Source organism: Delphinus delphis, chromosome 1 (genome assembly GCF_949987515.2).
Source record: "Delphinus delphis chromosome 1, mDelDel1.2, whole genome shotgun sequence".
NCBI lineage: Eukaryota > Metazoa > Chordata > Mammalia > Artiodactyla > Delphinidae > Delphinus > Delphinus delphis.
The window spans coordinates 35,024,651-35,048,860 of record NC_082683.1 but is presented as its reverse complement, the minus strand read 5'-3'; the positions used below and the strand labels follow the sequence as shown (position 1 = coordinate 35,048,860).

The following is a 24,210-nucleotide window of genomic DNA, read 5'->3' as shown; positions in this document are numbered from 1 at the left end:
AATGACAGTGTAACCAGCGATAGCATTTCTTTTCCTGGAAAGTCCAGTTTCTCCCTCTTTGGCTTAACTTTTCCCTGGGATTGACCAGCAGTAAATGGTAGACTTCGGATGGAGCTTCTCACAGCATTTATTTTTCCTGATTACAAGGCTGGGAGTGGGGCGCAGCTGAACAGGGCATGTTAGTGGTGTGAGTGCTGGCTTGAGTGGAGGGGCTGAAGCAGGGGTTTGAGGGCAGGGAACAGAAGAGCACAAACGTGGAGCAGCTGAACTAGAACGAAGGACGTGAGGGTAGCCGTCAGTAATTCAGGAGGCACTGGGAGCAACTGCAAAGGATGAGGACCGCCCCCCCGCTAAGCCCACCCCATCCCCGGATCCCCTTTTCTCTTCCTTAAGTTAAAAAACAATTCCTTGAGGCAGCTCAGGAGACAAGGATCAGAAGTCACAGGTTGAAGAGCCGAGGTTGCTCTGGCCAGCAGAGCCACGTTCTGGCCGGATGGCAGCTCAGGCCTCCTCAGCTGTAGCGTCGATGCCCGCGTACGTGAAGTTCTCAAACAGCGACATGTTCACGTAGGCCTGGGGGGCAGAGCAAGCTTTAGTGGGGGCCAGGGATGGGGGCGTGCCTGCCCTGGAGGTCCTTGACTTCCATGTGGTTGGGGTATTTGAAGTGACACGGATTTGTTTCGGAGACTCAAGATGACCCCATGGCCAAGGGTGGTCCTCACCAGCCCAGAGCAGCAAGGTCATCAGACCACAGCTGGGGGCTCACGTGAGAGACCCTTGACACAATTGTTCGATAGGAGTTTTTTCATGCCCTTATCCGATGAACTGATTGCTAATGCATTCATCCATTCATTTACTTATTCATCTGTTTATAAGGCTATTTTTGATGATTTACCCATCTTTCTGGTTATTTGATTATTCCTTCATTCTTAAGATAGTTTTATAATTCCTTTAACTACTTAGTCATTAATTAATTCATATGACGAACTCTTCACATTACTCATTTTGATGCATTTCTTCACTTATATTTATGTGATAATTCATTTATTTATATGGTTACTAGATTCAGTTATTTAATTACATGTTTATTTGAATGATTATTGTATCATCCATCCACTAATTCTATTCATTCATTCATTCAGTTACTGGGTCATTCACTCATCCTCCATCCATTTGGTGAGCTGACCATTCATGATTCCACTCTGGCTCTGTGCCAGGTGAGGTGTCCCAGATGAGAGTGGGCTGATGGCCCCAGCAGAGGACAGGCAGGGAGTCTGGGACCTGGGACCTGGGACAACGACTTGCTGCTGAGGCTAATCAGTGGCCTTGGAAGAGTTTAGAAGGGCCTAGTGTCCAACCCAGTGAGAGCTGGAAAGGGGGGGCTGCATCCCAGGGCCCGGCCTAGCTGTGGTGCAGCTAGTGGCGGGGACAGGGACACAGAAGCTGCTGCTCTCTGGCTTCTATGAGAGGGCATCCCTGCGAGCGCGGCGAGACCAGCCCCCGTCCCCCCCAGTCTCCTCACCTTCCTGGCTTCCAGCATTCGGCCCAGCTGCAGCGCGATCTGGGCAAAGGGGGGTCGCTCGTACGGACGGTCCCGCCAGCACTGCCGCATCAGCTCGTACCTGCAGGTGGGGGATCGCTGAGGTGAGGGTCAGGGCCTGCTGGGGTGACGGGGTTCCCGGGGCTCAAGGCTGAGGGGACTCACACTTCATCATCACAGTTGCGAGGCTGCTCCATGCGGTAGCCCTGCGGCAGCTTCTCATAGAGCTCGGCACATGTCATGCCGCAGTATGGGGTGCCCCCTGCGGGAGGGGCAACGCTCTCTCAGCCCAGGGTCCAGGAGGGAGGGTGGGCGGGTGGGTAGGGAGAAGGTGGGGACCATCTCGGGAACAGGGGTCAGGAACTCACCAAGGCTCACGATCTCCCAGAGGAGGACCCCAAAGGACCAACTGAAACGAGGAGGATGTACTTAGTTACCTTCTAGGCCCCAGGGGCCCAGCAGGTTAGTGTCAACCTACCCCAGGTGTGCAGCCCCTCCCAGCCCCTGTGTGCATCTACTCTGCAAGGGTCTGGCCTTGGCCAGCTGTTGTCTCTGCAACTGAAACTCCTTCACAGCCTCCCAGGCTTAATGTAATCATAGCTAACATTTTTACTGTGCACTTACCGTAGGCGAGGCACTGATCATTTAATGTGTATGCTAATTCATTTAACCCTCACACCAACCTTACGGTATAGGTACAATTATTATCCCCATTTTACAGATGGAGGCGCAGAGGCACTGGGAGCTTAGCTAGCTCACCCAAGGCCACACAGCTAGTAAGTGGCAGAGCTGGGATTCAAACCCTGGCAGTCTCGCTCCAAAGCCCTTGCTCTTAACTGCCTCTTATATTGTAACAACAGCTGTGCGGGTTAGAGGTGGCTGAGGCCAGGGTGGAAGTTCTAGTGGGGGGAGGGAATCTCAGGGGTCTTGGGGCAGAAGCGGGAAGTAGGCGAGTAGTGATCAGAGGGGTGGTGGTGTGGTGGACAGTGAGCCGGGCAGGCCAGGCCAAAGGGCTTGGGGCAAGGGGCAGAGCCAGGGCTGGAGCGCTGGGTAGGCCAGGCTCCCTGGAGAGAAGGGCAGGGGTGTGCCAGGATGGCTGTTTGGAGGAGCGAGCGCAGTGAGGGCGTCTTGGGGGTCATGCTCTAGTTAGGTCCTCGGGTGGGTGTGACCTCCCCTTCAGAGAGGAAGGTGAGAACATTCTTGGAGTCGTCTCTCCATTCACCCAGGCGTTATCCACCAGCGTCCCCAAGCCTCTCCAAGGCATCCTCCAGTCTCTTAGTCAAATATAGCTCTCAACCACCCCCACTCCAATCCTACTCCTGACACACCTTCCAAGTTGAAACTTCCTTCCAGCTAGCCCCACGCCTTCCCACTAAGATGCCGGGCATGGCCAAGGTATACCTGAGACGCATCTGTCACACCTGTGTCACACCTAGAACACACTGTAGGGATGGCCAAGTCATGCCTTGGACTACCTGAGACATCTCTGAGGTGCGTCCAGGTTACACCTACAAGCATCCTCAGGGGACCAAACCCTCCCACCCCTCCCCCCAACACTCACACATCGCTCTTGGTAGTATAGACACTGTAGTTCAGAGACTCAATGGCCATCCAGCGCACGGGGAGACGCCCCTGGGAGAGAGTGGGTTTGAGGGGTCAGGTGACGAGAAAGGGGCTGTTTAGCAGGTTCTGGGAGGCAGGGCCAGGCCTGGCCCTGAGAGTCCCAGTGAGACTTACCATCGTCTTCTTCACATAAACCTCCTCTCCCCGAGAAAGGCCGAAGTCCGCAATCTTGGAGGCCAGGTTCTCTCCGACTAGCACGTTTCGGGCAGCCAGGTCCCTGTGGATGAACTGCAGGCATGGTCAGAAGTCAGGAAAGATGGGGGATGAGTGAGCCCCAGACTCCGGGGCCAGCGAGGGGTCTGGCCCCGTGGCTGCCTTCGTGGGCCCCTCCATGCCTTTAGTAGCCCCTTACTCTTCTGCCCCCCAACCCAGGCCTCATCCTGGATCAGAAACTCCTGCCTGAGAAGAATCACAGTGCTGGCTGTCATCTCTTCCTTCTAGTGACCTGGGCCACGGCCAAGTTCAGGCTGTATCCCTCTCCTGGGACGAAGGTGGGCTTTTCCCCAGTGACCACACTGCACCTTCTCCTCTTTGCATGCTCCCTGACCCCGTCTTTCCTGACCTCTCCCCGACCCCCACCCCACTGATGAGCGTGGAAAGGCCCTTCTCTTGCCCAAAGTGACCTCTCCCTTGAGTTCCAGATCCTCCCCACTGGGCCCTCCACCTTCCTCAGAGACCTCTCTCCATCACCCCTCCCTTTATCTTGGCCCCTTTCCCTCTGCTTTCAAAGATACTCAGAACTTTAGTAACTTCAAAATGCCTCCCCTCAGTCTCAACTGTCCCCTCTCTCCTTTCATTGAGGCGGGGTGTCCTCGAACTTGGGCTCGGGCCTCCCCTGTCTGTTCTACCCTCCAGCCTCTCCTGGTGAGTCTCGCCCACTCCCTGGCCACCAGTGTCACCAACTGTGAAGTGACAGCTCCCAGACTGCCGTCCCTGGCCCAGGCCTCCCTCCTGAGTTTCAGGCTGGCTTCTACAACCGCTAAGCCAACACCTCCACCATGATGTCCCCCGGATGCTTCAAACGCAACACCTTTTTCAGACCTGCTCCTCGCCCTGTGTTCCCACCCACTCATCCAGGACAGGATGGGGCCACGTCCCTCTTTATTCCTCAATCCCACATCAATTAGAGCCTGCTGATTTAATCTCCTGAAGTCCGCTCCATGGGCTCCCCTCCCCTCCCCCAACACACACTCACACACACCTGCTTCTCACTCAGGTACTGCATGCCATTGGCAGCATCACTGGCAAAACGCAGCAGCTGCCGGGAGCTGAGGGTGGAGGCCGTTCCATGTTCTCGGGCAAAAGCTGGGTCAGTTTCCAGGACCCGGCTCTTCCTCAGGAAATCGAGCAGGTTCCCATAGGGGGCATATTCGATGGCGATATACAAGTAACCTGGGAGGTGAGGAATACAGGGTGGTGGTTTATACTCAGGCAACCTGGGGTGGTAGCAGGCACCCCACGGTACTAGACAGGGAACCTGGTGCACAAAGGAGAACCAACGGTGATGTTTCGGTGTCCCGAAGCTTCCCACAAGCTACAGATGCGAAGGTGACGGCTGATAATGGGGGTTTGGAAGAAGGGGTAGGTGATGAGTTGGGGGCTCACCTCGGTTCTCACAGGCCCCCAAGAGGTTGATGATGTTGGGGTGATGCCCCAATTTGCACAGAACTTCCAGTTCTCCCGCGAAGTCACGATGGTCATTTTCAGAGGCATACTCTGTGTAAAGAATCCAATATCACTTTTGCCGAAAATAACCCTGGAGAAAGGGTATGGGCTGGTGAGGGCTGGTGTCAGTTGCTGGTGGAAGCCAGGTGGGGCCTGGGATTGTGGGACAAAGGAGAGGGTCAGGGCTTGGGCAGGAGTCACTCGCAGCGGACCTTTCAGCATCTTGATGGCTGCGTTCATCTTGAGTCCGTCCTTCTTGATCATGGCCCGGATGACCTGGCCGAAGTTCCCTTCCCCAATGAGATCCTCAAAGGTGATGTCCTCCCATTCCAGCACTGGGTAATTCAGGGGCTCGGGCTGTGGTTTTGGCCTCCGGGTCAGTGTCAAGGTGCCCGAGCTGAACTGCAGGATGGTCTCCTCACCCTTCATAGGATGGGACAAGTGGGCAGACAGTCCACACAAGAGACAGGGGCAGCAAGATGCACAGATAGGCAGACAAAGAGTGGTCAGACAAATGGACAGAGACTCAGACAGAGGGCACCCTGGTGGCCAGCCAAGCACAGTCAGACACAGGACACATACCGAGACAGAATCATATGAGATGGAGCCACAGGTGGGCTGTTGAGTGGACAGATGTCCAAGGAGAGAAATGCAGAGGCCACCACCTGGGGATCAGGTGTGTGGGGCTCTGGAGGAACAAGGAGTGGGTAAAGTTGCTAGAAGCCGCGGCGTGCGTCATGGAAGGATGATACTCCTAACATTTAAAACTGAAAGGAATTGAAATGAACTGTGATGGGGAGTAATGAGCTTCCCCTTATTGTGCTGATCCCACAACCAGTTTTTTTTTTTTTTTTTTTTTTTTTGTCACCAAGGAAGCTCTGGAGGGGATTCCAGCCCTGGGCAGTGGGCTAGGGTACATTTACTGTGCACCTACTCCATGCTAAGCCCTGAGCTGCTGGGAGCCAGTGGATGGGTTTTCTTCTCCACAGCAGTGGAAGCAGAGATTACCCCTGTCCACCCACTTGGTGGCCGCCCATAGCTCTCAAATCACCCTGGGACCTGAGGATAGAAAGAGCATAAAAAAGAGGAACATCCACTCCCCACAACCAAGTAGGAGCCGGGCCACCTGCGCAGGGCTGGTAGGAAGAGGAAACCGCTAAACAGGACCACGGGCACTGCCAATACGAGAGCCAAAGGAAGGGTTAAGACAGACCTGGTGGTGGGTGCGGTCCCTACGTGAGCTGCAGCCCAGCGTGAGGGGCAAGGGCTGAGGACACAGGTCACGTGGATTCACACAAAACATGGACAGCTGAAGGCACACACCAGCATGCACACGCATGTTCTCGTGGTGGCCCGTATGCAGGGCATCCATGAGAACTACATGTGGACATATGCTCAAGCAGGAGCACAAGCAGAGGGACACACGTATCAGGGACATAGGCACATACAGATGGGGGTACTCACAGGGACGCACACGTGCACTCACGCCCGGCACACGCGCTCATGTATACACACACGCATACGCGCACGCAGGTGCATGTAGCAGGCGTACATCTTGATATATGTCAGGGCGCTGTACCCATTTAAGGCTGCTTTCCTACTCCTTCCCTCCACATTCGTACCCGTGACCCTCTCCTGCCACAGCCAGGGCCACTTTCTGCACACTGACCTCAGAAGGAGGCCAATGCAGCCTGGAACAAAGAGGCCGATTGAGTCTCTGAAGGGAGTTTTCTAAAGGCATGGCAGAGACAATAGCCTCGGACACTAGGCTTTGTGTCACAAGGATCAGCCCTTGAGAGAGAAGTTTTTTGTTTTTGTTCTTTTGAAATGCCAAAGCTTGGCTGTAAATATCAAGAACCCAGGCACAGGGGACCAAGGTCAGAGTTCAGATCATAAGTGACAACAGTGGGGGAGATCCCAGAGGAGAGAGAGGTAGGAGGAGGTGACAAGATGAGGTGATGCCTGGTCCCTGAAGAGAAGCCAGCACCCCACCCCCACCCCAAGCCCCTCGGTGTGGGCCTGCTGGCTGGAGGGGCATAGACAGGACAGAAAACTCAGCCAGGTTTACAGGGAAGCCAAGAGAGGAGGCCTGTGCTTCCTGTCTCCAGGAGTGACAGGTGAGGCTGCAGGCCCAGCTCAACAGCTGTAGGAGGGCCTGCAGCAATGGGTCTGAGGGCCACAGAATATGCTGCCTTCTGCAGGGCACAGGGAAGCCCCCTGGAGTTCTTACGTCTCCCCAAGGAGGCCCTGGGATGTGCAAGGATGGAGGTTGGGACGAGTGCCCTGCCGGCAGGAAGGAGGCTACGGAAGGGCTGAGGCCATGAGTCACAGATGCGTGCAGGTGTAGGGTGGTTCCCAAATGTGGGACGACCTGCCCAGACAGAGGCCGGCACAGAGCCCAGGCGTTCCCTACATTATCACCAGGCTTCCCAGGCTTCCATCACCCCTCGTGAGAAGGGGGAGAATCCTTAATTGACCGTGGTGCAACAGGGACATAACCGAGTGATTCTGAACTGGGGATATTAAACATGTCACCACGAATATAAATGGGCTGTGAGTTGAGTTCACTTCTAGAGAAATAGAGAAAATTATTGATAAGTATCGTACCCTTGCACGTTGTTGAGTGTAGTCTTATACCTATGACACAAACACCCATGTGAGCGCGCACACACACACACACACACACACACTCGCAGTGTACAAATACTAATGTGTGTACAGGTAGGAACATATATACACAGGGTCTGCACACATGTGCCCTGAGAAGGGTACAGGTGACTGACCGATCCCGACTGGTAGGTGAAGGTGCGTCTGCGATGCAGGCAGCTTCTGCGGATGCACGCCAGGGTTAAGAGAGCAGCCAGGATGGTGAGGCAGGTGGCAGACACAGAGCCCACCACAGCCAGGACCAGCTGTTGATCCAGACCCTCTTCAGCTGCCTGGACCTCTTGGACCGGACCCTCGCTCTGCAGCCCTGGATCCAATAAGAGGGGCAGATCATAGGGACACCTGGGTCAGGGAACCCCGAGGCCACCATGGGGTCACACAGAGGGAGAGGTCAGAGATCCCAGCTCCAGGTAGGGAGCAGGTGTATCAGGCCTAGGACCAATGGGTCTGGAATGACATGATTTTTCCAGCACTAGGACAGAGGAAGGGAAGGGTCAGGGTCCCCAGTGCCAGGGCTTGTGTCATTTGTTGGGAGGGGGCCTAGGATGCCCTAGCTCCAAGGCGGGGGATCGCTTGGAAGGAGAGAGCATTGAGACTGACCCTGTGGCCCAGGAGTCCTCTTGGGCCCCGCCCTCTTACCGTTGCTTAGGGTAGACTCCTCTACCATGTCGCTCCAGTCACCGGGGCCCTGGACGCTGGCCCGCACACGGAAGAGGTAGCGCGTGCTGGCGTTGAGGCCGCGGACGACGGTGCTTGTCTCCTCGGGCCTGTCCACGTCCATCCACAGCGGGTCTCCTGAGCCCTCAGCCACCTGCACCTCCACAATGTACTTGGATATAGGCCCAGCTGGAGCCTCTGGGCGCTGCCACACCAGCTGGATCTCGGAGTCTGAAAGGGCCTGGGCGTGGAGGTGTCGGGGGGCTGGGGGCCCTGTGGACACGGGGTGAGAAGGCAGGGCTCAGATGGGACCGGGCTGTGTGGCTGTGGGGTCAGACAGATCCACGCTAGCTGTGTCCCCGGCTCCGCGAGCCCGGAACGGGAGGCACCCTGCCAACCTCCTCCTTCCTTCCTGGGCTGAATCCCTCTCCCTGCGGCTTCCTTTACCCCTGAGCTTCTGCTGCCCCTGGTTCTCCTTACATGTAAGGAGAACATGTATGTTCTCCTTACATAGATTCTCTTCCTGGTGGCCCAGACCCTCCCAGTGTCGTAGGTCCTCCCCATGTGCCTCCACACCCTGTGGTCCCACCAAGTCCCATGTCCTCCTGGTATCCTGTATCCTTCCCTGTGTCATGTCCTCCCCATGCTTGTGTCTGCCTCACATCCCGGGTCCTCCCTATGCCCATGTTTTCACGTGCAATGCTCTCTGCACGTCCATCCAGGCTCCTATAACCTCCCACGTCCTTCTGGGTCTCCTGTGTTCCCTGCGTCCCATGTCCTCCCTCGTCTTGAGCCCATCACTCCCTCCCCAGCGTACCGCTGGGGGGCAGAAGCACACGAGCAGCGGGTGAGGCTGGGCCCAGGAGGGTACAGTGGTAGAGCCGCACGTCCAGCTGGTAGTGGGTGCCAGGTGTGAGTCCGGTCAGGAGGGTGGTGCGGGCCTGGGGGGACGAGACGTTCTCCCGCCGCTCCTGTCCCCGGGCCCCGTCCCACAGGCGCAGCAGGAAACCATCGCCCACCAGTGGCCCCGGCACCGAGGGTAAGGACCAGCTCACTCGCAACCGGTCGGGGCCCTCCACATGCCAGCCCTCCAGCCACGGCTGCAACAAGGGCTCTGGGGCCAGAGGTCGGGGGTCAGAACTGTCCGGTGGGTCCCTGGGGCCAGACGGGATAGTGATCCCCAGGGGACAACCTCCAGTGGGAAAGGCAGGGACCCCCAGGGTGGACAAGCTATGACAACCCCAGTAACCCCTGGGGGGCGGAAAGGGATAACTCTTGGCCTCTCACCAGGACAGTCTGTGGTCATGAGGGTGGGAGGCCCCCAGGCCCCCTCCCCCCCTTCCCCTGGCCGGCTCAGCTGCACGCGGACACTGTATCCTGTCTTCGGCCTCAGGTTCATTAACGTCACGTTCTCACTGGGGTCCACTGGGGGCAGGGTGTGCAGCACACACTATTCAGTCCCAACCCCTTCCAGAAGCCACCACTCTCCCTTCAGTCCCTCTCTTCTCCACACACTTCTCCCTCCTTCCATCCCCCCTTTCCTCTCATCACTGCCTGACATCCCATCCTTCCCCAGACACCCCCTGTTCTCTCCCCGCTCACCCACGATGGTGGACCAGGCCATGGTGCTGTCCTGGGGCCGGTAGTGCAGCCGTACAGAGGCGATGGGCCCGTCCCCGGAGAAGGAGACCAGCGGGGAGACCACGAGCTGACGGCTCTGCTTGGCCAGGAGCCGGGGGGCAGTCAGGGGCACCGGGGGCACTGCCAGGAGACTTGGGGTAAGGCATGGCCCAGACAGCACCCCCAGTCGTTGGAAATAGGAGCAGACTCTGTCTTCTGGGCATCAAAGACAACTCTGGCTTTCGGTTTAGATCGGGGGACCCCCTGGGCTGGGGAGAGACCAAGTTCAACAGATGACCAGAGTGTCCAGGGCCCAGGGAGGACAGCTCAGGGTGCAGGGACTCGGCAATAAGGACATGAGGATGTCCCAAAAGATGTGAAGTGAGGGAGTGGCATGGCTGGACAGGGGTTTGGGGGAGGGCACTCTGCCCATGCAAGGTGGGTGCAGACGGAGGGGGCTGAAACCCAAGGCAGTGTCACCCTTCTCTCTGCCCCTCCCCCCATCATCCCTCACTCTCTTAATTTAAAAAAAAAAAAGGGTAGCAGGTGATGAAGCACCTGCTCTACCCGGATGCCTCATGTGCATGGTCTCTAATCCTGACAACGGCCTTCGGGCAGGGCTCATCACCCCTATGTTATGAATGAAGAAACTGAGGCTCAGAGACATGAAACAACTTGCTTGAAGACATGGAGCCAGGGTTTGAACAGGGTCTATCTGACCAGGCCACCTAAAATCAGCCCATCCTACTCCAAAGAGCTTTTGTGCTCCTGCTTAGTTTCCTTACCCCACGGCCACTGCCCTTTCTGCCTTAGCTTTTCTCTCCGGATTATTGCATTAAGGCCTTCACTGGTTCCCTTGCCTCTTTCAAACATTTTCCAGACGGATTTTCTAAGAATGGATGGATGGATGGATGGGGGAGGGTCAAGGAAGGTGCAGGGGTGTGGCTGAGGGGGTGGGCGGGAACAGTGGGGTCAGGCAGGAAGAAGTATGTCAGGAGGAAGTGCTGGTCTGGAGGGAGAGGAAGGTCCAGTTTGGATCCTGTGGAGGCCCTGGGCCTGTGGCTCACAGGTGAGGTTAGATGTGGCGGTGACTGGATAGAAAGTGGGCCCTCGAGTCAGGCACCAGGTAACTTCCATGCTGACTTCAGAATCAGACCTCCACTACACAGAGGTCCTGCCAATCGGGTCTGGGGCCCAGGAGAGGGGTCCAGGCTGCAGATCATATCTGGGAGTTGCTAGGGAACATTTGAAATCTTAGGAATAGTTGACATTTTAACTAATAATAAGAATAAATGTCAACATACATTGAGCACATACCCTGCGTCAGGCACTGTGCTAAATAGCATCATCTAATTTAATCTTTACAGCAACCCTATCAAGGGAGCGCTGATATCCTCATTTCACAGAGAGAGAAACAAGCTATGAGGAGATAAGTAACTTGCTTAGATGATGGAGCTAGAGTTTGTAGTGAAGATTCAAAGCCAAGCTGTCTGGGCCCAAAGCCTGGGGAGAGCAAGAAGAGAAAGCCTGGAGGTGGGGCACTGGGGTGGGTGACAGAGTAGTGGAGAGAGAATGGGAAGCAGAGTGTGACCGTGAGAAAGAGGAAGATGAGCAAGAGATTTGGGCTTATGTCAGGGGAGGGCGGGGTCAGGAGCACAGGGAAAGAGAAGCCAAGGCGCGGCAGGGGCTGTGAACGTCTGAGGCTTGTGGTGCTGGAGAAGGTGAGGGACACCTATACCGGGGTGTGGATGCTCTGCTCTGAGCGATCCTGGGCAATGGCAGCTACCTCCTTACTCACCAGGAAGCACCTTTGGAAATGAAGCAGGTCACCCTCTGAGCTCCACAGCCCCAGGCACCCCCCTGTCCTAGCAATGAGTGCCCTGTGGTGTGACTCAGGGTTGGCGGGTGGGGGGACGCAGCATCCCAGAGGTGGGGTGAAAGGCACTGTGTCTGTGGGGCGGGGTTTGGGGGAGGTAGAGAGGGGAAGCATCTCCCTGGGCAAGGCTGCAGGGTGTCCCATTTCTGGGGCATGGGATGCCCTTTCCAGATGGGACTGAGCTGTGCTCCAGCCTGGACAATGCCCTGCCCAGGTCTCAGGTTGAAGACAAGCCCTCTTCTCTGCCTGATGCTGGGCTGTGACCTTAGATGCCCTTGCCCTTCCTGCTACGATGCCCAGTCTGAGCAGCATCAGCTAGGACATCACTGACCTTTGACGTTGACCCTGAAGCGTCGGCTGTCTTGGCCACCAGACGTGGACACGCGGCACTCCCAGAGCCCACTGTCCCCAAGAGCCAAGCGGGGCACCTCGAACTCGGCTGTGGTCCTATCTGGCTCCACAATGGCCTTGGTGGACTGAGAGAGACGGGGAAGGGACAGACCACAGAGAATGTGTGCCATGTGGCAGATACAAGTGTGCTCGTCCAGGGTGATGAGGGGACAGAGCCTGGGTGCTGGTCCCTCAACAGTCAGCCTGACCCCATTTGAGCTGTGGTCAGGCCGGTGGGCAGAGCCCGCAGAAAGCCCCGCGGGGTCAGGGGTCTGGAGGGGCAGGGGCCCTGGGCTGGGGTCACGGGGCTGACCAGGAGGACTGTGCCGTCCGGCTTGCGGAGCTCCACGCTGCCCCGGACTGGGAAGGGGTTCCCCGCGGCGGCACAGTTGATCCGGGGTGTCGTTTCTAAGTTGAACTCCAGTTCTGAAACCATGTCCAGGATCTGGGGGATCCGGTCTAGGGAGAGAGGGGACACGCATCCTGGAGGCCCTGCAAGGGCAGATACGTGACTGCCATAGCACCCCTCCCCCAGAGTCCTGCATCTTAGCGGAGGTACCGCCAGCAGCCCAGTCACCCGGGCCTGAAAGCCAGCAAAGTCCTGTGCAACTCCTCCAGGGCCCTCACGCCCACCTCTGACTGCCCCTGAGTCTACCTCCTGCACCCTCTGCCTCCTCATACCTTCCCACACGGAGACCAGACCCCTTCTCAGCCTCACAGCCAGAACGCTGGTTCAGGCCTCCATCGTTTCTGGGCCCTGCAACAGGTCTTCCAGGCTCTCCTGCTTCCCCTCCCCACCCAGCAGCCACTGTCCTCTCTCAAACACAAACCTGAGAGCCCCATGCCTCTTCAACAATTCCCTGCTGGCCTCTCATATTAAGTGCAAATGCTATAGCCTGTCATTCAAAGGCCCCAAGATTTGACCTCTTCTGATCACTCCCGGAGCCTCCCCTCACGCCACTGTCCTGGTAACTGAGCCTGAGTCCTCAATCCCCTGGCCGTTGCCCTGCTCTCCCTCCAGCCATCTTTCTCTTGTCCTTCATATTCCATCTCAGATTGCACCTCTTCCCAGAAGCCCTCCCTGACTCTCTCGGGCTGGTCGGGGCCTCCTCTGGGCTCCCACCCACTCTGGGGGGCTGCCCATCCCTGTACGGATGATGTGGGCTGGCGGTGAGAACTTCCAGACCATGAGCTCCCTGAGGGCAGGGCTTTGAGCCAGGGAGATGCGTCTGGTGAAGGCTGACCTGTTCCGAGGGACCTCAGAGCCCCCCGAGCTCGTACCTGACTTCTCACAGTGCACCCCATGCCACCCGGAGGGGCAGACGCAGCCGCTGAAGCGGTCACAAGTGCCGCCGTTCTGACACTGGCACTGGAGGTGGCAGTCAGCCCCAAAATGACCTGGGGCACAGGCTGGGAACAGAGGGGGTGTGGTTAGAGGGGCACAGGTCAGGGGGCAACGAGGGCCGGCTGGGGCCTGGGTAATGACTGGCTGGGTAGAGAGGGCACTGGCCAAGTGAGCGGGGACCGTGGAGGTCTCGGTGTGCAAGTCGGGGCCAGAGTGAAGGGCTGGGGCCACGCTTGTAGCCGACTGCCTGGGTCAGGGAGCATGGAGGGTGGGTTAGTCCGTACCTTCCTGGCACTGGCTTCCTCTCCAGCCCGATCCACAAGAACAGCCATAGGGGTCCGGGAGGCAGAAGGTGAGGCCTCGGCAGCCTGATGTGCCTGGGCACTGTTCCTGGCAGCTCTGCCCAAAACGGCCCTCTCTGCAGGCTAGAAAGAGGGCATGTGGGCGTAGGGGCCTCTGCTGGGCCCCAGGGTTCAAGACCTACTTGGCATGTTCACCCTCCAAGGTCCATGCCCATGGTTTGAGAGTCTTCCCCCAGCCAGGCATCCCCTCCTGCCCAGGTCCTAGTGGCCCCCTCCTCCTTACCTTGCTCACAGCGGGTCCCAGTGAATCCAGGGGGGCACACACACTCGCCATCCTGGTCGTGGCAGACACCTCCATGCAGGCAGCCCGGGCATTCCTTGGTACAGTCCTGTCCCCAGTGCCCTGCCTCACAACCTGCAGGAATGTGCTTTCAGCAGCTGACCCTCACCCACTGGACCACTGCTGCTGAGGACTGGGGCAGCCCTGGGGGACCAGAGGATGCAGGGGGTCCACAGGAAGTACCACAGGGCTCCCAGCCTCCCACACCACCCACCACCTCTGCCCTCTGCTCCTGACCCCGCACGATGAGTCGAAAGAAGGCACTGCCCAGGGGGCTGGCCTCCAGGTAGGTGGCGCTGTAGATGCCGCTTGACGACGGCTGCACGTTTGGGAGCTGCAGCAAAAACCGCCCCTCCTGGGCCTCGTGCCAGTCCAGGGTGTAGAAGTAGGATCCTGGGGGCATAAACGGGTCAGGGGCCTCACCATCACACAAGAGCTGGTGTTCCCTCCCTCTGCCCACCTCGGCCTGAGTCACATCAACGTGCGCCAGGCAGAGGGAGCAGACCTGGGGGAAGGCACCAGCGAGCGTCTGGACCCAAGGCAGAAAGCTGGGAAGCATCCTCTTCTCCATGGTCCACCAACCACTCAGTAAATCACCAAGTCCGGTTCAATCTCCCCCTCGTCTCCTAAAGCTGCCCCCTTCTCTCCACGTGCACTGCCACCACCCTGCTCCCAGCCTCCCACAGCCTTCCAAGCAGTCTCTCTGCCTCCAGTCTCCCCCTTTCCTGTCCGTCCTTCACTCAGCAGCCAGTGAGATTTTTCTCCAATAGATTCCGCAGTAGCTCCCCGGCTTAAGCTCTTCCATGGTTCTCCACTGCCCTCAAGACAACATCCGACTGCTTAGCAAATCATTTTCACCAGTTTGGCCACCGTGTAGCCCATACCTCTCCACATCCTGCCTGACTCCTAACATTCCTGAATTCCTGAATTGCTTCTATCTCTTCTAGAAACACTGTGGTATCTCACAGCTTCCTGCCTTTGCTCTTATCAATCCTCCTCCTGGAAAGTTCTTCCCCTCTTCTTCGCGCAGCTAGTTCCCAGCAGCCTCTCCCTCCAGGACGTGTGGACCCTAATATCAGGGTCCTTGTCCCTGCCCCACCCCTTCTTGCCTCTTTGCTCAGGATGGAACAGAGATTCTAGGGAACGCAGGTCTACCTGACTCTCCACATCTCTCATCAATTCGGGGGGCCTGGAGCTCTGGAGGCAAACCCCTTGGCCCAAGAGAAGGGTCCTCCTCCCTCAGGAGCCCAGGGACTCATGAGTCAGCCAGAGGGCTGTGGGTGTGAGAGCTGAGGCAGGAATCTGTGGGGCCACACAGGAAAACTGCTTCCTTCTATGGGGTGGCCAGAGGGCCTGATAGGGCCAGGACGGGGGCAGGCCTGGGCTGAGATCCCCAGGCCTGCCCAGGCCCCTGCACATGTCTTGACAAATCTCTGGAAGAGGCCAAACCTCCCTTGCCTGTTCTGGGACTTTGTTACCCGTTTGCTTCTTCAGCATGGGGACTGCTGCTCCCTGCCAGACTGGCTAATGTGACAGCACCTGCTAACTCTCAGAGGAGAGTCCAACGTGAGGGGTTAACATAGCGCTAATTTGGGGGTGACAGGGAAGGAGGTAGCCGACCACGAGGCTGCTGGTCCTCTGGGCGCAGCAGGAGGACATCTCACAGCTAGAGATGAGTTGCATGCAGGTGCTTCCCATGGACCTGGTGCAGGAGAGAGGGGGCGCCCCGGAGGTTGGCCAGCTGGGGTAACAGGTGCTGTGTCAGGGGCCAAAACTGGGAATACTGAGGGCCATGGAGGCGTTGGGGTGTCAGAGCTATGGGTTTGCCTGCCCACCCGGTTCAGATGCCCCTCTCACCGTTGCTCTTCCAGATCACATCTGTCTGCTTCTCCTTGCGCACCCACGCGGAAAGTACTGCCGTGTCGCCCTTATTCACCGTGTGTGTGACCTTGTCCGGGAGCAGGTGGGCTGCGAGGCGGATGGAGGGCGGGGTCAGGGGTCAAGGGCAGCCCCTCCTGCCCCTCCTCCCCGCCGGCGGCCAGACTCACCTCCTGGGCTGTTGTGCACGTAGAGGACGCGCGTGCGCCGCGCCCCCGCGCCGCCCACGCAGGAGAAGACGCCTACCAGGTCCGAGGGCTGCGAGAAGCCGCGCAGCGTTACCTGGCGCGAGCCATTGCGGGTCAGGTGCAGGGGCTGCCAGGGCCGGGGCGTGCGCACAATGCGGTCGTCCTTTTCCAGCAGCAGCGGGGACCCCCAGGCGTCCGAGCCCCTGCCCGCCCCCGCCTCCCCGGACACGCAGGTCAGGAAGAAGCGCTGGGGCTCGGTCAAGCGCAGGTCGGCCAGCAGCGTCAGGTCCACCGCAGCGCCTGGACCGGGATACCGGGCTCCGTATCTGGCAGGGCCCCGCCCTCACCCCTGCCCCGCCCTCCCCCTCTTGCCCCTCTCCTCCCAGCCTCTCCCCTCTCCTCTCCTCCTCTCCCCGCCCCTCCCCGCCCGCCCACCAGGCACTGAACTTTATCAGGCACGTCCACCCCCGTCCCTTCCTGTCCCAGTCCCCTTCCCGGTGCACTGGCCCCTTTCCTTCAAGTCTCTTCATCCTAAAAGAACAAAAACAAAAACAAAGCCCCTTCTCTGGCTTCCCCATCCCCTCCCTTCTCCTGCCAGATGGCTTCCCTTTACAGCCCAGCCTTCGGAAAGAAAGAATGATCTACGCGCCCCGTCTCCATTTCCTCTATTCCCGGCAGTCCCCTTTCCTGACCTGTCTCTACAGCTGCTCTGCAAAGGGGAGCCGCTCTCCCTGCCCTCCCCCGCCCCCCCCCAACCCCGCTGAGAGATCAGAAGTGTCTTGGAGGGACCCCTCCCCATCACTCCAGAAATCTGGACCTGTTTGTTGTGCTGGGATTGAAGGTGGGAGAGGCTGGGTTCTGCAGCCAGGTGGTTATGGGGCAGAAAGGAAGAGAGCTCTGGGCCCAGCAAAAGGCCAGAAGCAGGGAGGGCAGACCCTAGGGCAGAGTTGGGGCTGAAACACACAGACACCAGGTGGGCCTTGGTCTTTGCCTTCCAAAGGGCTGTGGGCCCCATGAGGAGACAGACATGGACCTACCCGTCAAATGCAGGGCACTGTGTGGGGAGCACAGAGAAGGGATGCCTAACTCAGCATGGGGGAGGCAGAGGATGAACAGGTGCCTCCCGGGAGATACAGCTTGAGGGTCTTAAAGCTGAGCAGGGTACGGTGAGGGTTCAGAATGAGGACAGGGAGAGGTCAGTGGTAGGAAGGGCATTCTAGGCAGAGGGCACAGCCTGAGTAAAGATGTGGAATGAAAGGCTGGGGCACACAATGTGAGGCAGGAACCAGGAGGGACCACGGAGAGCTGGAGTCCAGGCCTGGCTGAGCCCTGCCAGCCTCCTCAGCCCCGGGGCCCAAACCTTCCCGAGCCCCTCCTACTCTGTCCCTGCCTGTTCACTGCCAGGTGGTTAGTTGGTTTAAGTGCTACGTCACTTATCAAGGTGAGTAATGAAGTACATGAGTAAATGTACTTCATGAGTAAACGAAGCTGACTATCTTGTGCCGAGCACCTGTTTTCCTTTGGGTCCTCACACCCTCCAGAAGTTGATGTCTTTCCAGCCACAGAGGAGGGTCATGATAATTATTCTCGACGCTTCCTCTAGTAAGCTCATCCCCTCCCTGGGCTTTCACTACCACTTCTGAGTCAATAACCCCTGGATGGCCTCTCAGCTCGGGCCTGCTTTCCATCAGCTCTTCCCAAACCTGCTCCTCTCTGGGCCCCCTGCCTCAGCAGACGGCAAAACCCACCTGAGATACAAGCTTTGGAGTCATCTCATACTCCTGCTGTCATCGTAATTAATGTTTATTGGAGGTCAGTGATATGCCAGGTACTTTACTTATGTTCTCTCATTTTATCATCCCAACTCTCCTGGGAGGTGGGTGTTATCACCCCAATTTTATAGCTGGCAAGTTAAGGCTCAGAGAAATAACTTGCACAAGGTCATACGATGAGTAACTGGCCGACCCTGGTTGTCTGACTCTAAAAGTCTACACCTCGGAGCACTATTCTGGCTGCCCCCATCAGTCACAAAATTCTATTTCCTCAAAGCCTCTTGGCTTCATCCCCATTCCCAAGCCCGCCCTTGGTAACCTTCATCCTTACTCCCCTGGACCATCCTGACAGCCACACTCCTCCTTCCTCAACTCATCCTCCAAAGTGATCCCTCTAAGACCTTGTGACTGTCTGGTCTACAACCTTCCATGGCTCCCTATTGCCCTCAGGATGCAGTGCTCGCTCTTGAGCCCTCTGCTGCTCACACTGCCCCTCCTGCTGCGTCCCCTCCAGGAACCCTCTCTCCTGTGCACTTCCCCGCCTCTGAGACTTGCATCTATTGTTCGGGCTGCCTGGAATGAAGCCCACCCCTCTTAGTGCAGTATTTCCAAATCCCTTTTCATCTCCTACCCTGAAGCAGAGTAAGCTGACCCCTCGGTGCTCCTCTGCGTCTATCTGTTCAGCGCTCACCTGGTGTCCCGTGTCCCCCACTAGACCATGAACCACTCTAGGCGGCCTTTGCGTTCTAATCCTCTTTGGGCACCACACTGAAGGAATCGGCTGCCGCTTATTCAGAAGCTCTTACCAAGTGCTCTGTGACAATTACCTCCTTTAAACCCAGTAACAGCCATAGGAGGTCCGCACCATTTAATCTGTTGTACAGATCTAGCGGCTAATGGCCTGTCACTTAGCACAGCTCCTGGAATATTGTTGGTGCTTGATAAATGAATAATTGCGTGAGTCCCACACACTGACCGTATGAGTACCCACTGAAAGCTTCACGGGCCCAGAGGCCCTGCTGCTCCCCACTGATGTGCACACCCAACACAGTCAGTGGCTGCTCCCCTCCCCCAATCCCTAGTGCCTGCCTGGGTTTTCCAGGCCCTGATCCCACTTTCTAGCGGATCAGCGTGCAGAGGAAAGTGACGGCAGTGATGATAGGGTTTTCTCGGGGGGAGTCAGGGCTTTGGGGGTTGGGTGGGGGGAGGTTCAGGGCAGACTTACCAACATGAGAAGCCAGGAAGAAGATGGGGAGCAGCAAAGGGGGCCCCAGCCAGACCATAATCCAGAGGCTGACCAGGGCAGCCGGGACAAGCGGGGTCCACGGTCAGTCACTCCGGGTCTGGCTGTTCAGCCTGTGCTGTCAGTGTGTGTTGGTGTTGGGGAGGAAGAGGAAATGAGTTAGCTTGGGTGGGAGGCGGGCCGGGGAGAGGGCTGGGGAGGACTTATCCTGCTTCTGGGCCTCTGGGCCCCCCTAGTCTGGCCCCTGCAAGGCTCGGGATGGGTGTGGCCTGGAAGGTCCTGGACTGGGGTCACTTGAGGTGGGGGAGGGTTGTGATAAGGACAGACCTGGGGACTGTGGGACTGTTTCCCCTCCCCTCTTCTCCGCGTGGTCCTCAGCCTTGCCAGCACGCGGGAGGCAGGAGGCAGGAAAGGGAGGAAGCCACTGGCTTCCTCCTATTGAGAGGGGATGGGGGAGGATATTGCTCTGGGGTGTCCCTCCCCCAGCACAAACACACGATTCCTCAAGTGTGCGTCCCAGGACGTGGTTACATGGGTGTCCTCGAGAGCCGTTCACGTATGGAGCACAAGGATCTGGAATGTACACAAAGGAACAAAAGAACACACTCAGGGCAAAAACCCTTTGATTCAATCTTGTGTAACTCTCTCATTTCACAGACGGGAAAACTGAGGCCTGCAGGGCTTGAAGGCTCTCTGAGGTCATGGTGAGGCTGGGACCTGAACGTCTGACTTCGCTGCTCCTCGAGGACTCATGCTAAGCAGACCCAGAATGCACAGGGAGTGAGTCCCTTGGCTTAAGACAGGAACAGAGGCTTCAGCACACTGTCTGCCTGATGTCATTACCCTTGGGCGCTGGCACAGCAGAAGCCCCACCCAGGGAGCTCCCGTACTCTTGAGGGCTGATAACAGCCTGGGAGCAGTCCCAGCCCCTTGACAAAGGCTTCGGAGCCCCATGGATCTGCTGTGCCCCTCATCTCTCCCTGCCCTGGTGCCACCTCTCCACTGGCAGTTCCCAGAGCAGAGCCTGACCCGCAGGCACAGAATGCCTGCCGAGGTGGAGTGGCGGTGGGGGGTCTGTCCTGGCAGGGAGCAGAGGGAGACGTGTTAGAGCCCTCCGACGGCCAGGATTGCTGGTGAAATCTGTGACTCCTCTGCCCTTGAATGGAGTGGTTGCGGTGGGGTGAGACCTGGTGCCAGGTTAGGGGACTGGTTTGGGAGTCCAAACCCTCCCTTTGCGGCTGGGACATCTTCCCAGAGCCTGTTCCCGGGTGAAAGCTGGACTCTCTTTTGGACTCACCAGGCTCTAATTCACTGTCTGGGGGAAGCTGGGCCCCTGCAGCCTAGCTGAGCCCCTGCAGCCTAGCTGAGCTGCTTTAGCCCCGCGGCTCCTCTGAAAATCCCTGAAAAGTCTCAGGAGAGACGTTGACTCTGGGTGTAGTTTGAAAAGCAGATCAGGGAAGACCCCCAGGCCCATGCTGTAGGCCCCCCGGACACCCCATTCCTAGGTGTGAGCCTGGGAAGAGCTTTCTGCGGACAAGACTCGGGTGGGAGTCGGGGTGGTGGATGCCTTCTTAGTCTTCTGCTCATCTTGGTGCCAAGACCTTTGGCTCTGGCGAGAGGAAGCAGCTGGGAAATGCTGCGGCACTTTGTCTGGCAGGGTTGTAGTCAGAACTTCCCGCTCGGTTCTGGGAAAACCTGGTGGGCCTAACGTCATTTTGTGTGTATACATAGAGCACTTGGGCAGCATCTGATCTGGAAAATGACAGGTACCGGCACAGGTGTTTGCTCTGTGACACTATAGCATGACAAAGACTACAGGTCCATCTGGCCTCCCCACTTTCAACTGGGAAACAAAACTCAGTAGTAATGATCTGTAGGTAAGCACAGTGCACATCTTGCAGCGTTTGTATATAAGGGTTCATATTATAAAACCATGTCCTATAAGTGTAAAAGTATATTTTTACCTGTGTTGAGATTACGTTGCAAGTAACTTAAGTAGCATCTGTTTACAAACAGCATGTCGCAAATGAACTATCACCACACCAACTAATTCTGCGTGGGTTGTGTATACATCTGGCTACGGCAATAGGAATACTTAAACCATAATGCCTTTCTTTAAGTCTCAGTCGTTGGAAAGTTACAGACCAAGAATAACGTTAGTGCAGATACGCAGTTCTACACATTGGGAGGTCAAACCTCCAATCCAAAACAAAGCTGATAACGATAGAGCTAAAGGTAATTTATTTTTTAAAAAAGTAAGACTAGCAGCATGACTAACTCCACACAAGGCTGCTAATTCACTGCTATGAAAGCCGCCTTCCTGCAAATAGCGGGAATTCCAGCTCTTGGCACATACAGGAGTTTTGCCAGGTCGCCAGGGGTTCAGGGCAGCCAGGCCTCCTAGTGTAACTCTGAAGCAGAGATTTTTAGTAGTCTTCAAGCCATTTTACTTTCCAAATGCCAGATTTTAGTCACCTTCAGTTAGAATGTTGCTAGTAAGAAGCCTGCTGTTGGACCTGAAAAGGAAAGGTAAAGAAATTAGTTATCATTTGCCCATAACAACTGAAAAAGGACATGTGATTTTGGAACTGTCCAAGACTCGTGGGGGCAGCCCCGTGCTCCACTGTGGGGCTGTGGAGCTAAAGAGGTCTGTGTTTCCTCGGTGGTATCAGCTGATACTGAAAATGGTTGTGTATTTTTCATAGCTAGTCTGTAGCTTTGGGGCTGCTGCTTTTGGAGATGTGGTCTGTCGCGGTCCCTTCGGGCTGCCATAACAAACGACTGGGTGATTTATAAACAACAAACACTTATTTCTCACAGTTTTGGAGGGTAGAAGTCCAAGATCAGGGTGCCAGCATGGTTTGGTGAGGACCCCATTCCAGGTCTCAGGTCCTCATAGGGCCGAAGGGCAAGGGAGCTCTCTCAGGCCTCTTTTATAAGCATATTACAGGCATCCCTCAGAGATACTGTGGGTTCAGTTCCAGACCACAATAAAGCGAATAATGCAGTAAAGCGAGTCACATGAAATTTTTGGTTTCCCAGTGCATATAAAAGTTAGGTTTAAACTATACTGTAGTCTATCAAGTGTGCAATAGCATTATGTCTAGAAAACACAATGTATATACCTTAATTAAAAAATACTTTATTGCTAAAAAATGCTAACAATTTTCTGAGCCTTCAGCGAGTTGGAATCTTGTTGCTGGTGGAGGGTCTTGCCTCGATGTTGGTGGCTGCTGACTGGTCAGGGTGGTGGTCGCTGAAGCTTGGGGTGGCCGTGACAGTTTCTTAAAATAAGACAATGACGTCTGGATCAATTAACTCTTTCTTTCCCTTGAACACTTAGAGGCCGTTGTAGAGTTATTAATTGCTCTGATTTCAATATTGTTGTGTCTCAGGGAAACGCAAGGAGAGGGTGTCCGTGCAATTATTTTTCAAAATAAACAGAGTGAGAGTTCCATCTTTGCTTCTTGGATTTAAGTCAAGCTATTACATATAAACTGTGTAAAGTCAGTATGTGAAGCTGAATGCTGCTTCATTTTCCTCAGTGATTTTAAAGGAAATGGGTAGTTCCAATATACCCCCCACCCTATTACATTCCTAAAGCATGCCCCTTTGTCTTGGCTCCTAGAATATTTTGAAAAATATTTATTTCTTTGTTATATGCAACCCCAAATGCTGGTGTCTATCTATTCCATAAGTGCTTTAACTCTCTCTACTGTTCATCACAATTGCTTTTTTTTTTTTTTTTTTTTGCGGTACGCGGCCTCTCACTGTTGTGGCCTCTCCCGTTGCGGAGCACAGGCTCCAGACACTCAGGCTCAGCGGCCGTGGCTCACAGGGCCCAGCCGCTCCGCGGCATGTGGGATCTTCCCGGACCGGGGCACGAACCCGTGTCCCCTGCATCAGCAGGCAGCAGGTGGCAGGCGGCCTCTCAACCACCACGCCACCAGGGAAGCCCCACAATTGCTTTTTGAAGCACCAAGTTAAAATGTTGCCCAAAAAACATTAAGAAATTTTCTTTTTTTGAAATAAGCAACACATGAACCCAATTCCTAAGTCCTGTCTTTGCTTGAAAAATGTTGATCAGCAAAAAAAAAAGAAAAAAGAAAAAGTAATTGTTTTCAGGTTTTTTTTTTTTTTAAGGTAAATAGGTGGTAACAATTGTACTTTCACTTAACTTCAGCAACAACTAAAGCCATATTGTCAATTCAAAAACAGTTTTTGCTGTTCTTCCAGGAAATAACTCTATAAGTGAGAGGAAGTTTGTCAGCAAATGCTTTTGAAACATCAGGCTGGGGCTGTATTCCTGAAGTTAGCAAGTGAGGGAGTGTGTGTGTTTGCACTCTGGGCTGAAAAGATGTGCCAGGTGTTTGTGACAAGCTGTGATGAGGACTGTAGATTACTTGGAATCCATTGTGTTCTTTTCCCTTGTTGGAAAAAGAAAGCTTCTGAAAACAAGCCCTTATTTAAAGGAAGCCCCAGTTAATCCAACAAGGCTTGGATGAAGTCCCTTTTATACAAACTGCTTGACAAAGGCCATTTGGCCCCGAGGAACCCTGTGAGGCCAGAAGCTGGTATCAACACCCCAAAGAGGGTTCAGATAGTTCAAAGCTCAGGACCTTCTTAAAGCATAACAGACTTTTATCGACCTTGGTTAGAATGAAATTACCCAGTACTGCAAGTAGAGGTCTTACATAGAATGCCAGCAAACCCCCATTGGAATGACTAACTGTTACTGAACATTTACAGGTGTGAGGAAAAGGTACTGACACCTCCTCATGGGCTCCCCACCTCTTGAGGCAGGTTTCATTGTGATTATCCCCATTTTACAGATGAGGAAACTGATGCTTCCTAAGGGTGTTAAGTGGTGGAGCTCAGCTTTGACCCCAGACAATTGGATCCACAGCCAGAGAGCTTAACTCCGCACTGGGCCTGCTAAATGGTCCTGCCTAGATAGCAAGCAGGGTAAAATTCTTTTCCAGCGTTCACAGGGGCTGGCTACCATCTGCATGTATCACCTCCAGAGTCTTACAAAAGATTTTAAAAAGCCAGCCCTTATGTACTCAGAAAGCATTAGAGGTTTTATTCCAGAAAAATAATTTGC

At 55.7% G+C, this 24,210-nt stretch overlaps 1 protein-coding gene across 2 annotated transcripts; it reads right to left on the bottom strand.

Moving 5' to 3' along the window:
• Positions 1-109: 109 nt before the first annotated feature.
• Positions 110-19,220, bottom strand: TIE1 (tyrosine kinase with immunoglobulin like and EGF like domains 1). Of its 2 annotated transcripts, XM_060020784.1 has the most exons (23): positions 19,089-19,220; positions 16,074-16,391; positions 15,883-15,993; positions 14,263-14,418; positions 13,969-14,100; positions 13,668-13,808; positions 13,320-13,448; positions 12,352-12,497; positions 11,980-12,124; positions 9,755-9,913; positions 9,440-9,577; positions 8,970-9,266; positions 8,135-8,425; positions 7,612-7,802; positions 5,041-5,251; positions 4,769-4,879; positions 4,365-4,555; positions 3,278-3,391; positions 3,102-3,172; positions 1,909-1,949; positions 1,706-1,802; positions 1,523-1,622; positions 110-573 (listed from the first exon to the last, which is right to left on the bottom strand). In XM_060020784.1, exons 1-23 carry the CDS (start codon positions 19,144-19,146, stop codon positions 502-504), a joined length of 3,420 nt encoding a protein of 1,139 aa, XP_059876767.1. In that variant the 5' UTR covers positions 19,147-19,220; the 3' UTR covers positions 110-501. The 2 variants fall into 2 exon arrangements, 1 of the variants encoding a protein (XP_059876767.1); XR_009520666.1 differs by lacking the exons at positions 110-573; positions 1,523-1,622 and having other exon boundaries at positions 3,278-3,380.
• Between the last annotated feature and the right edge of the window lie 4,990 nt (positions 19,221-24,210).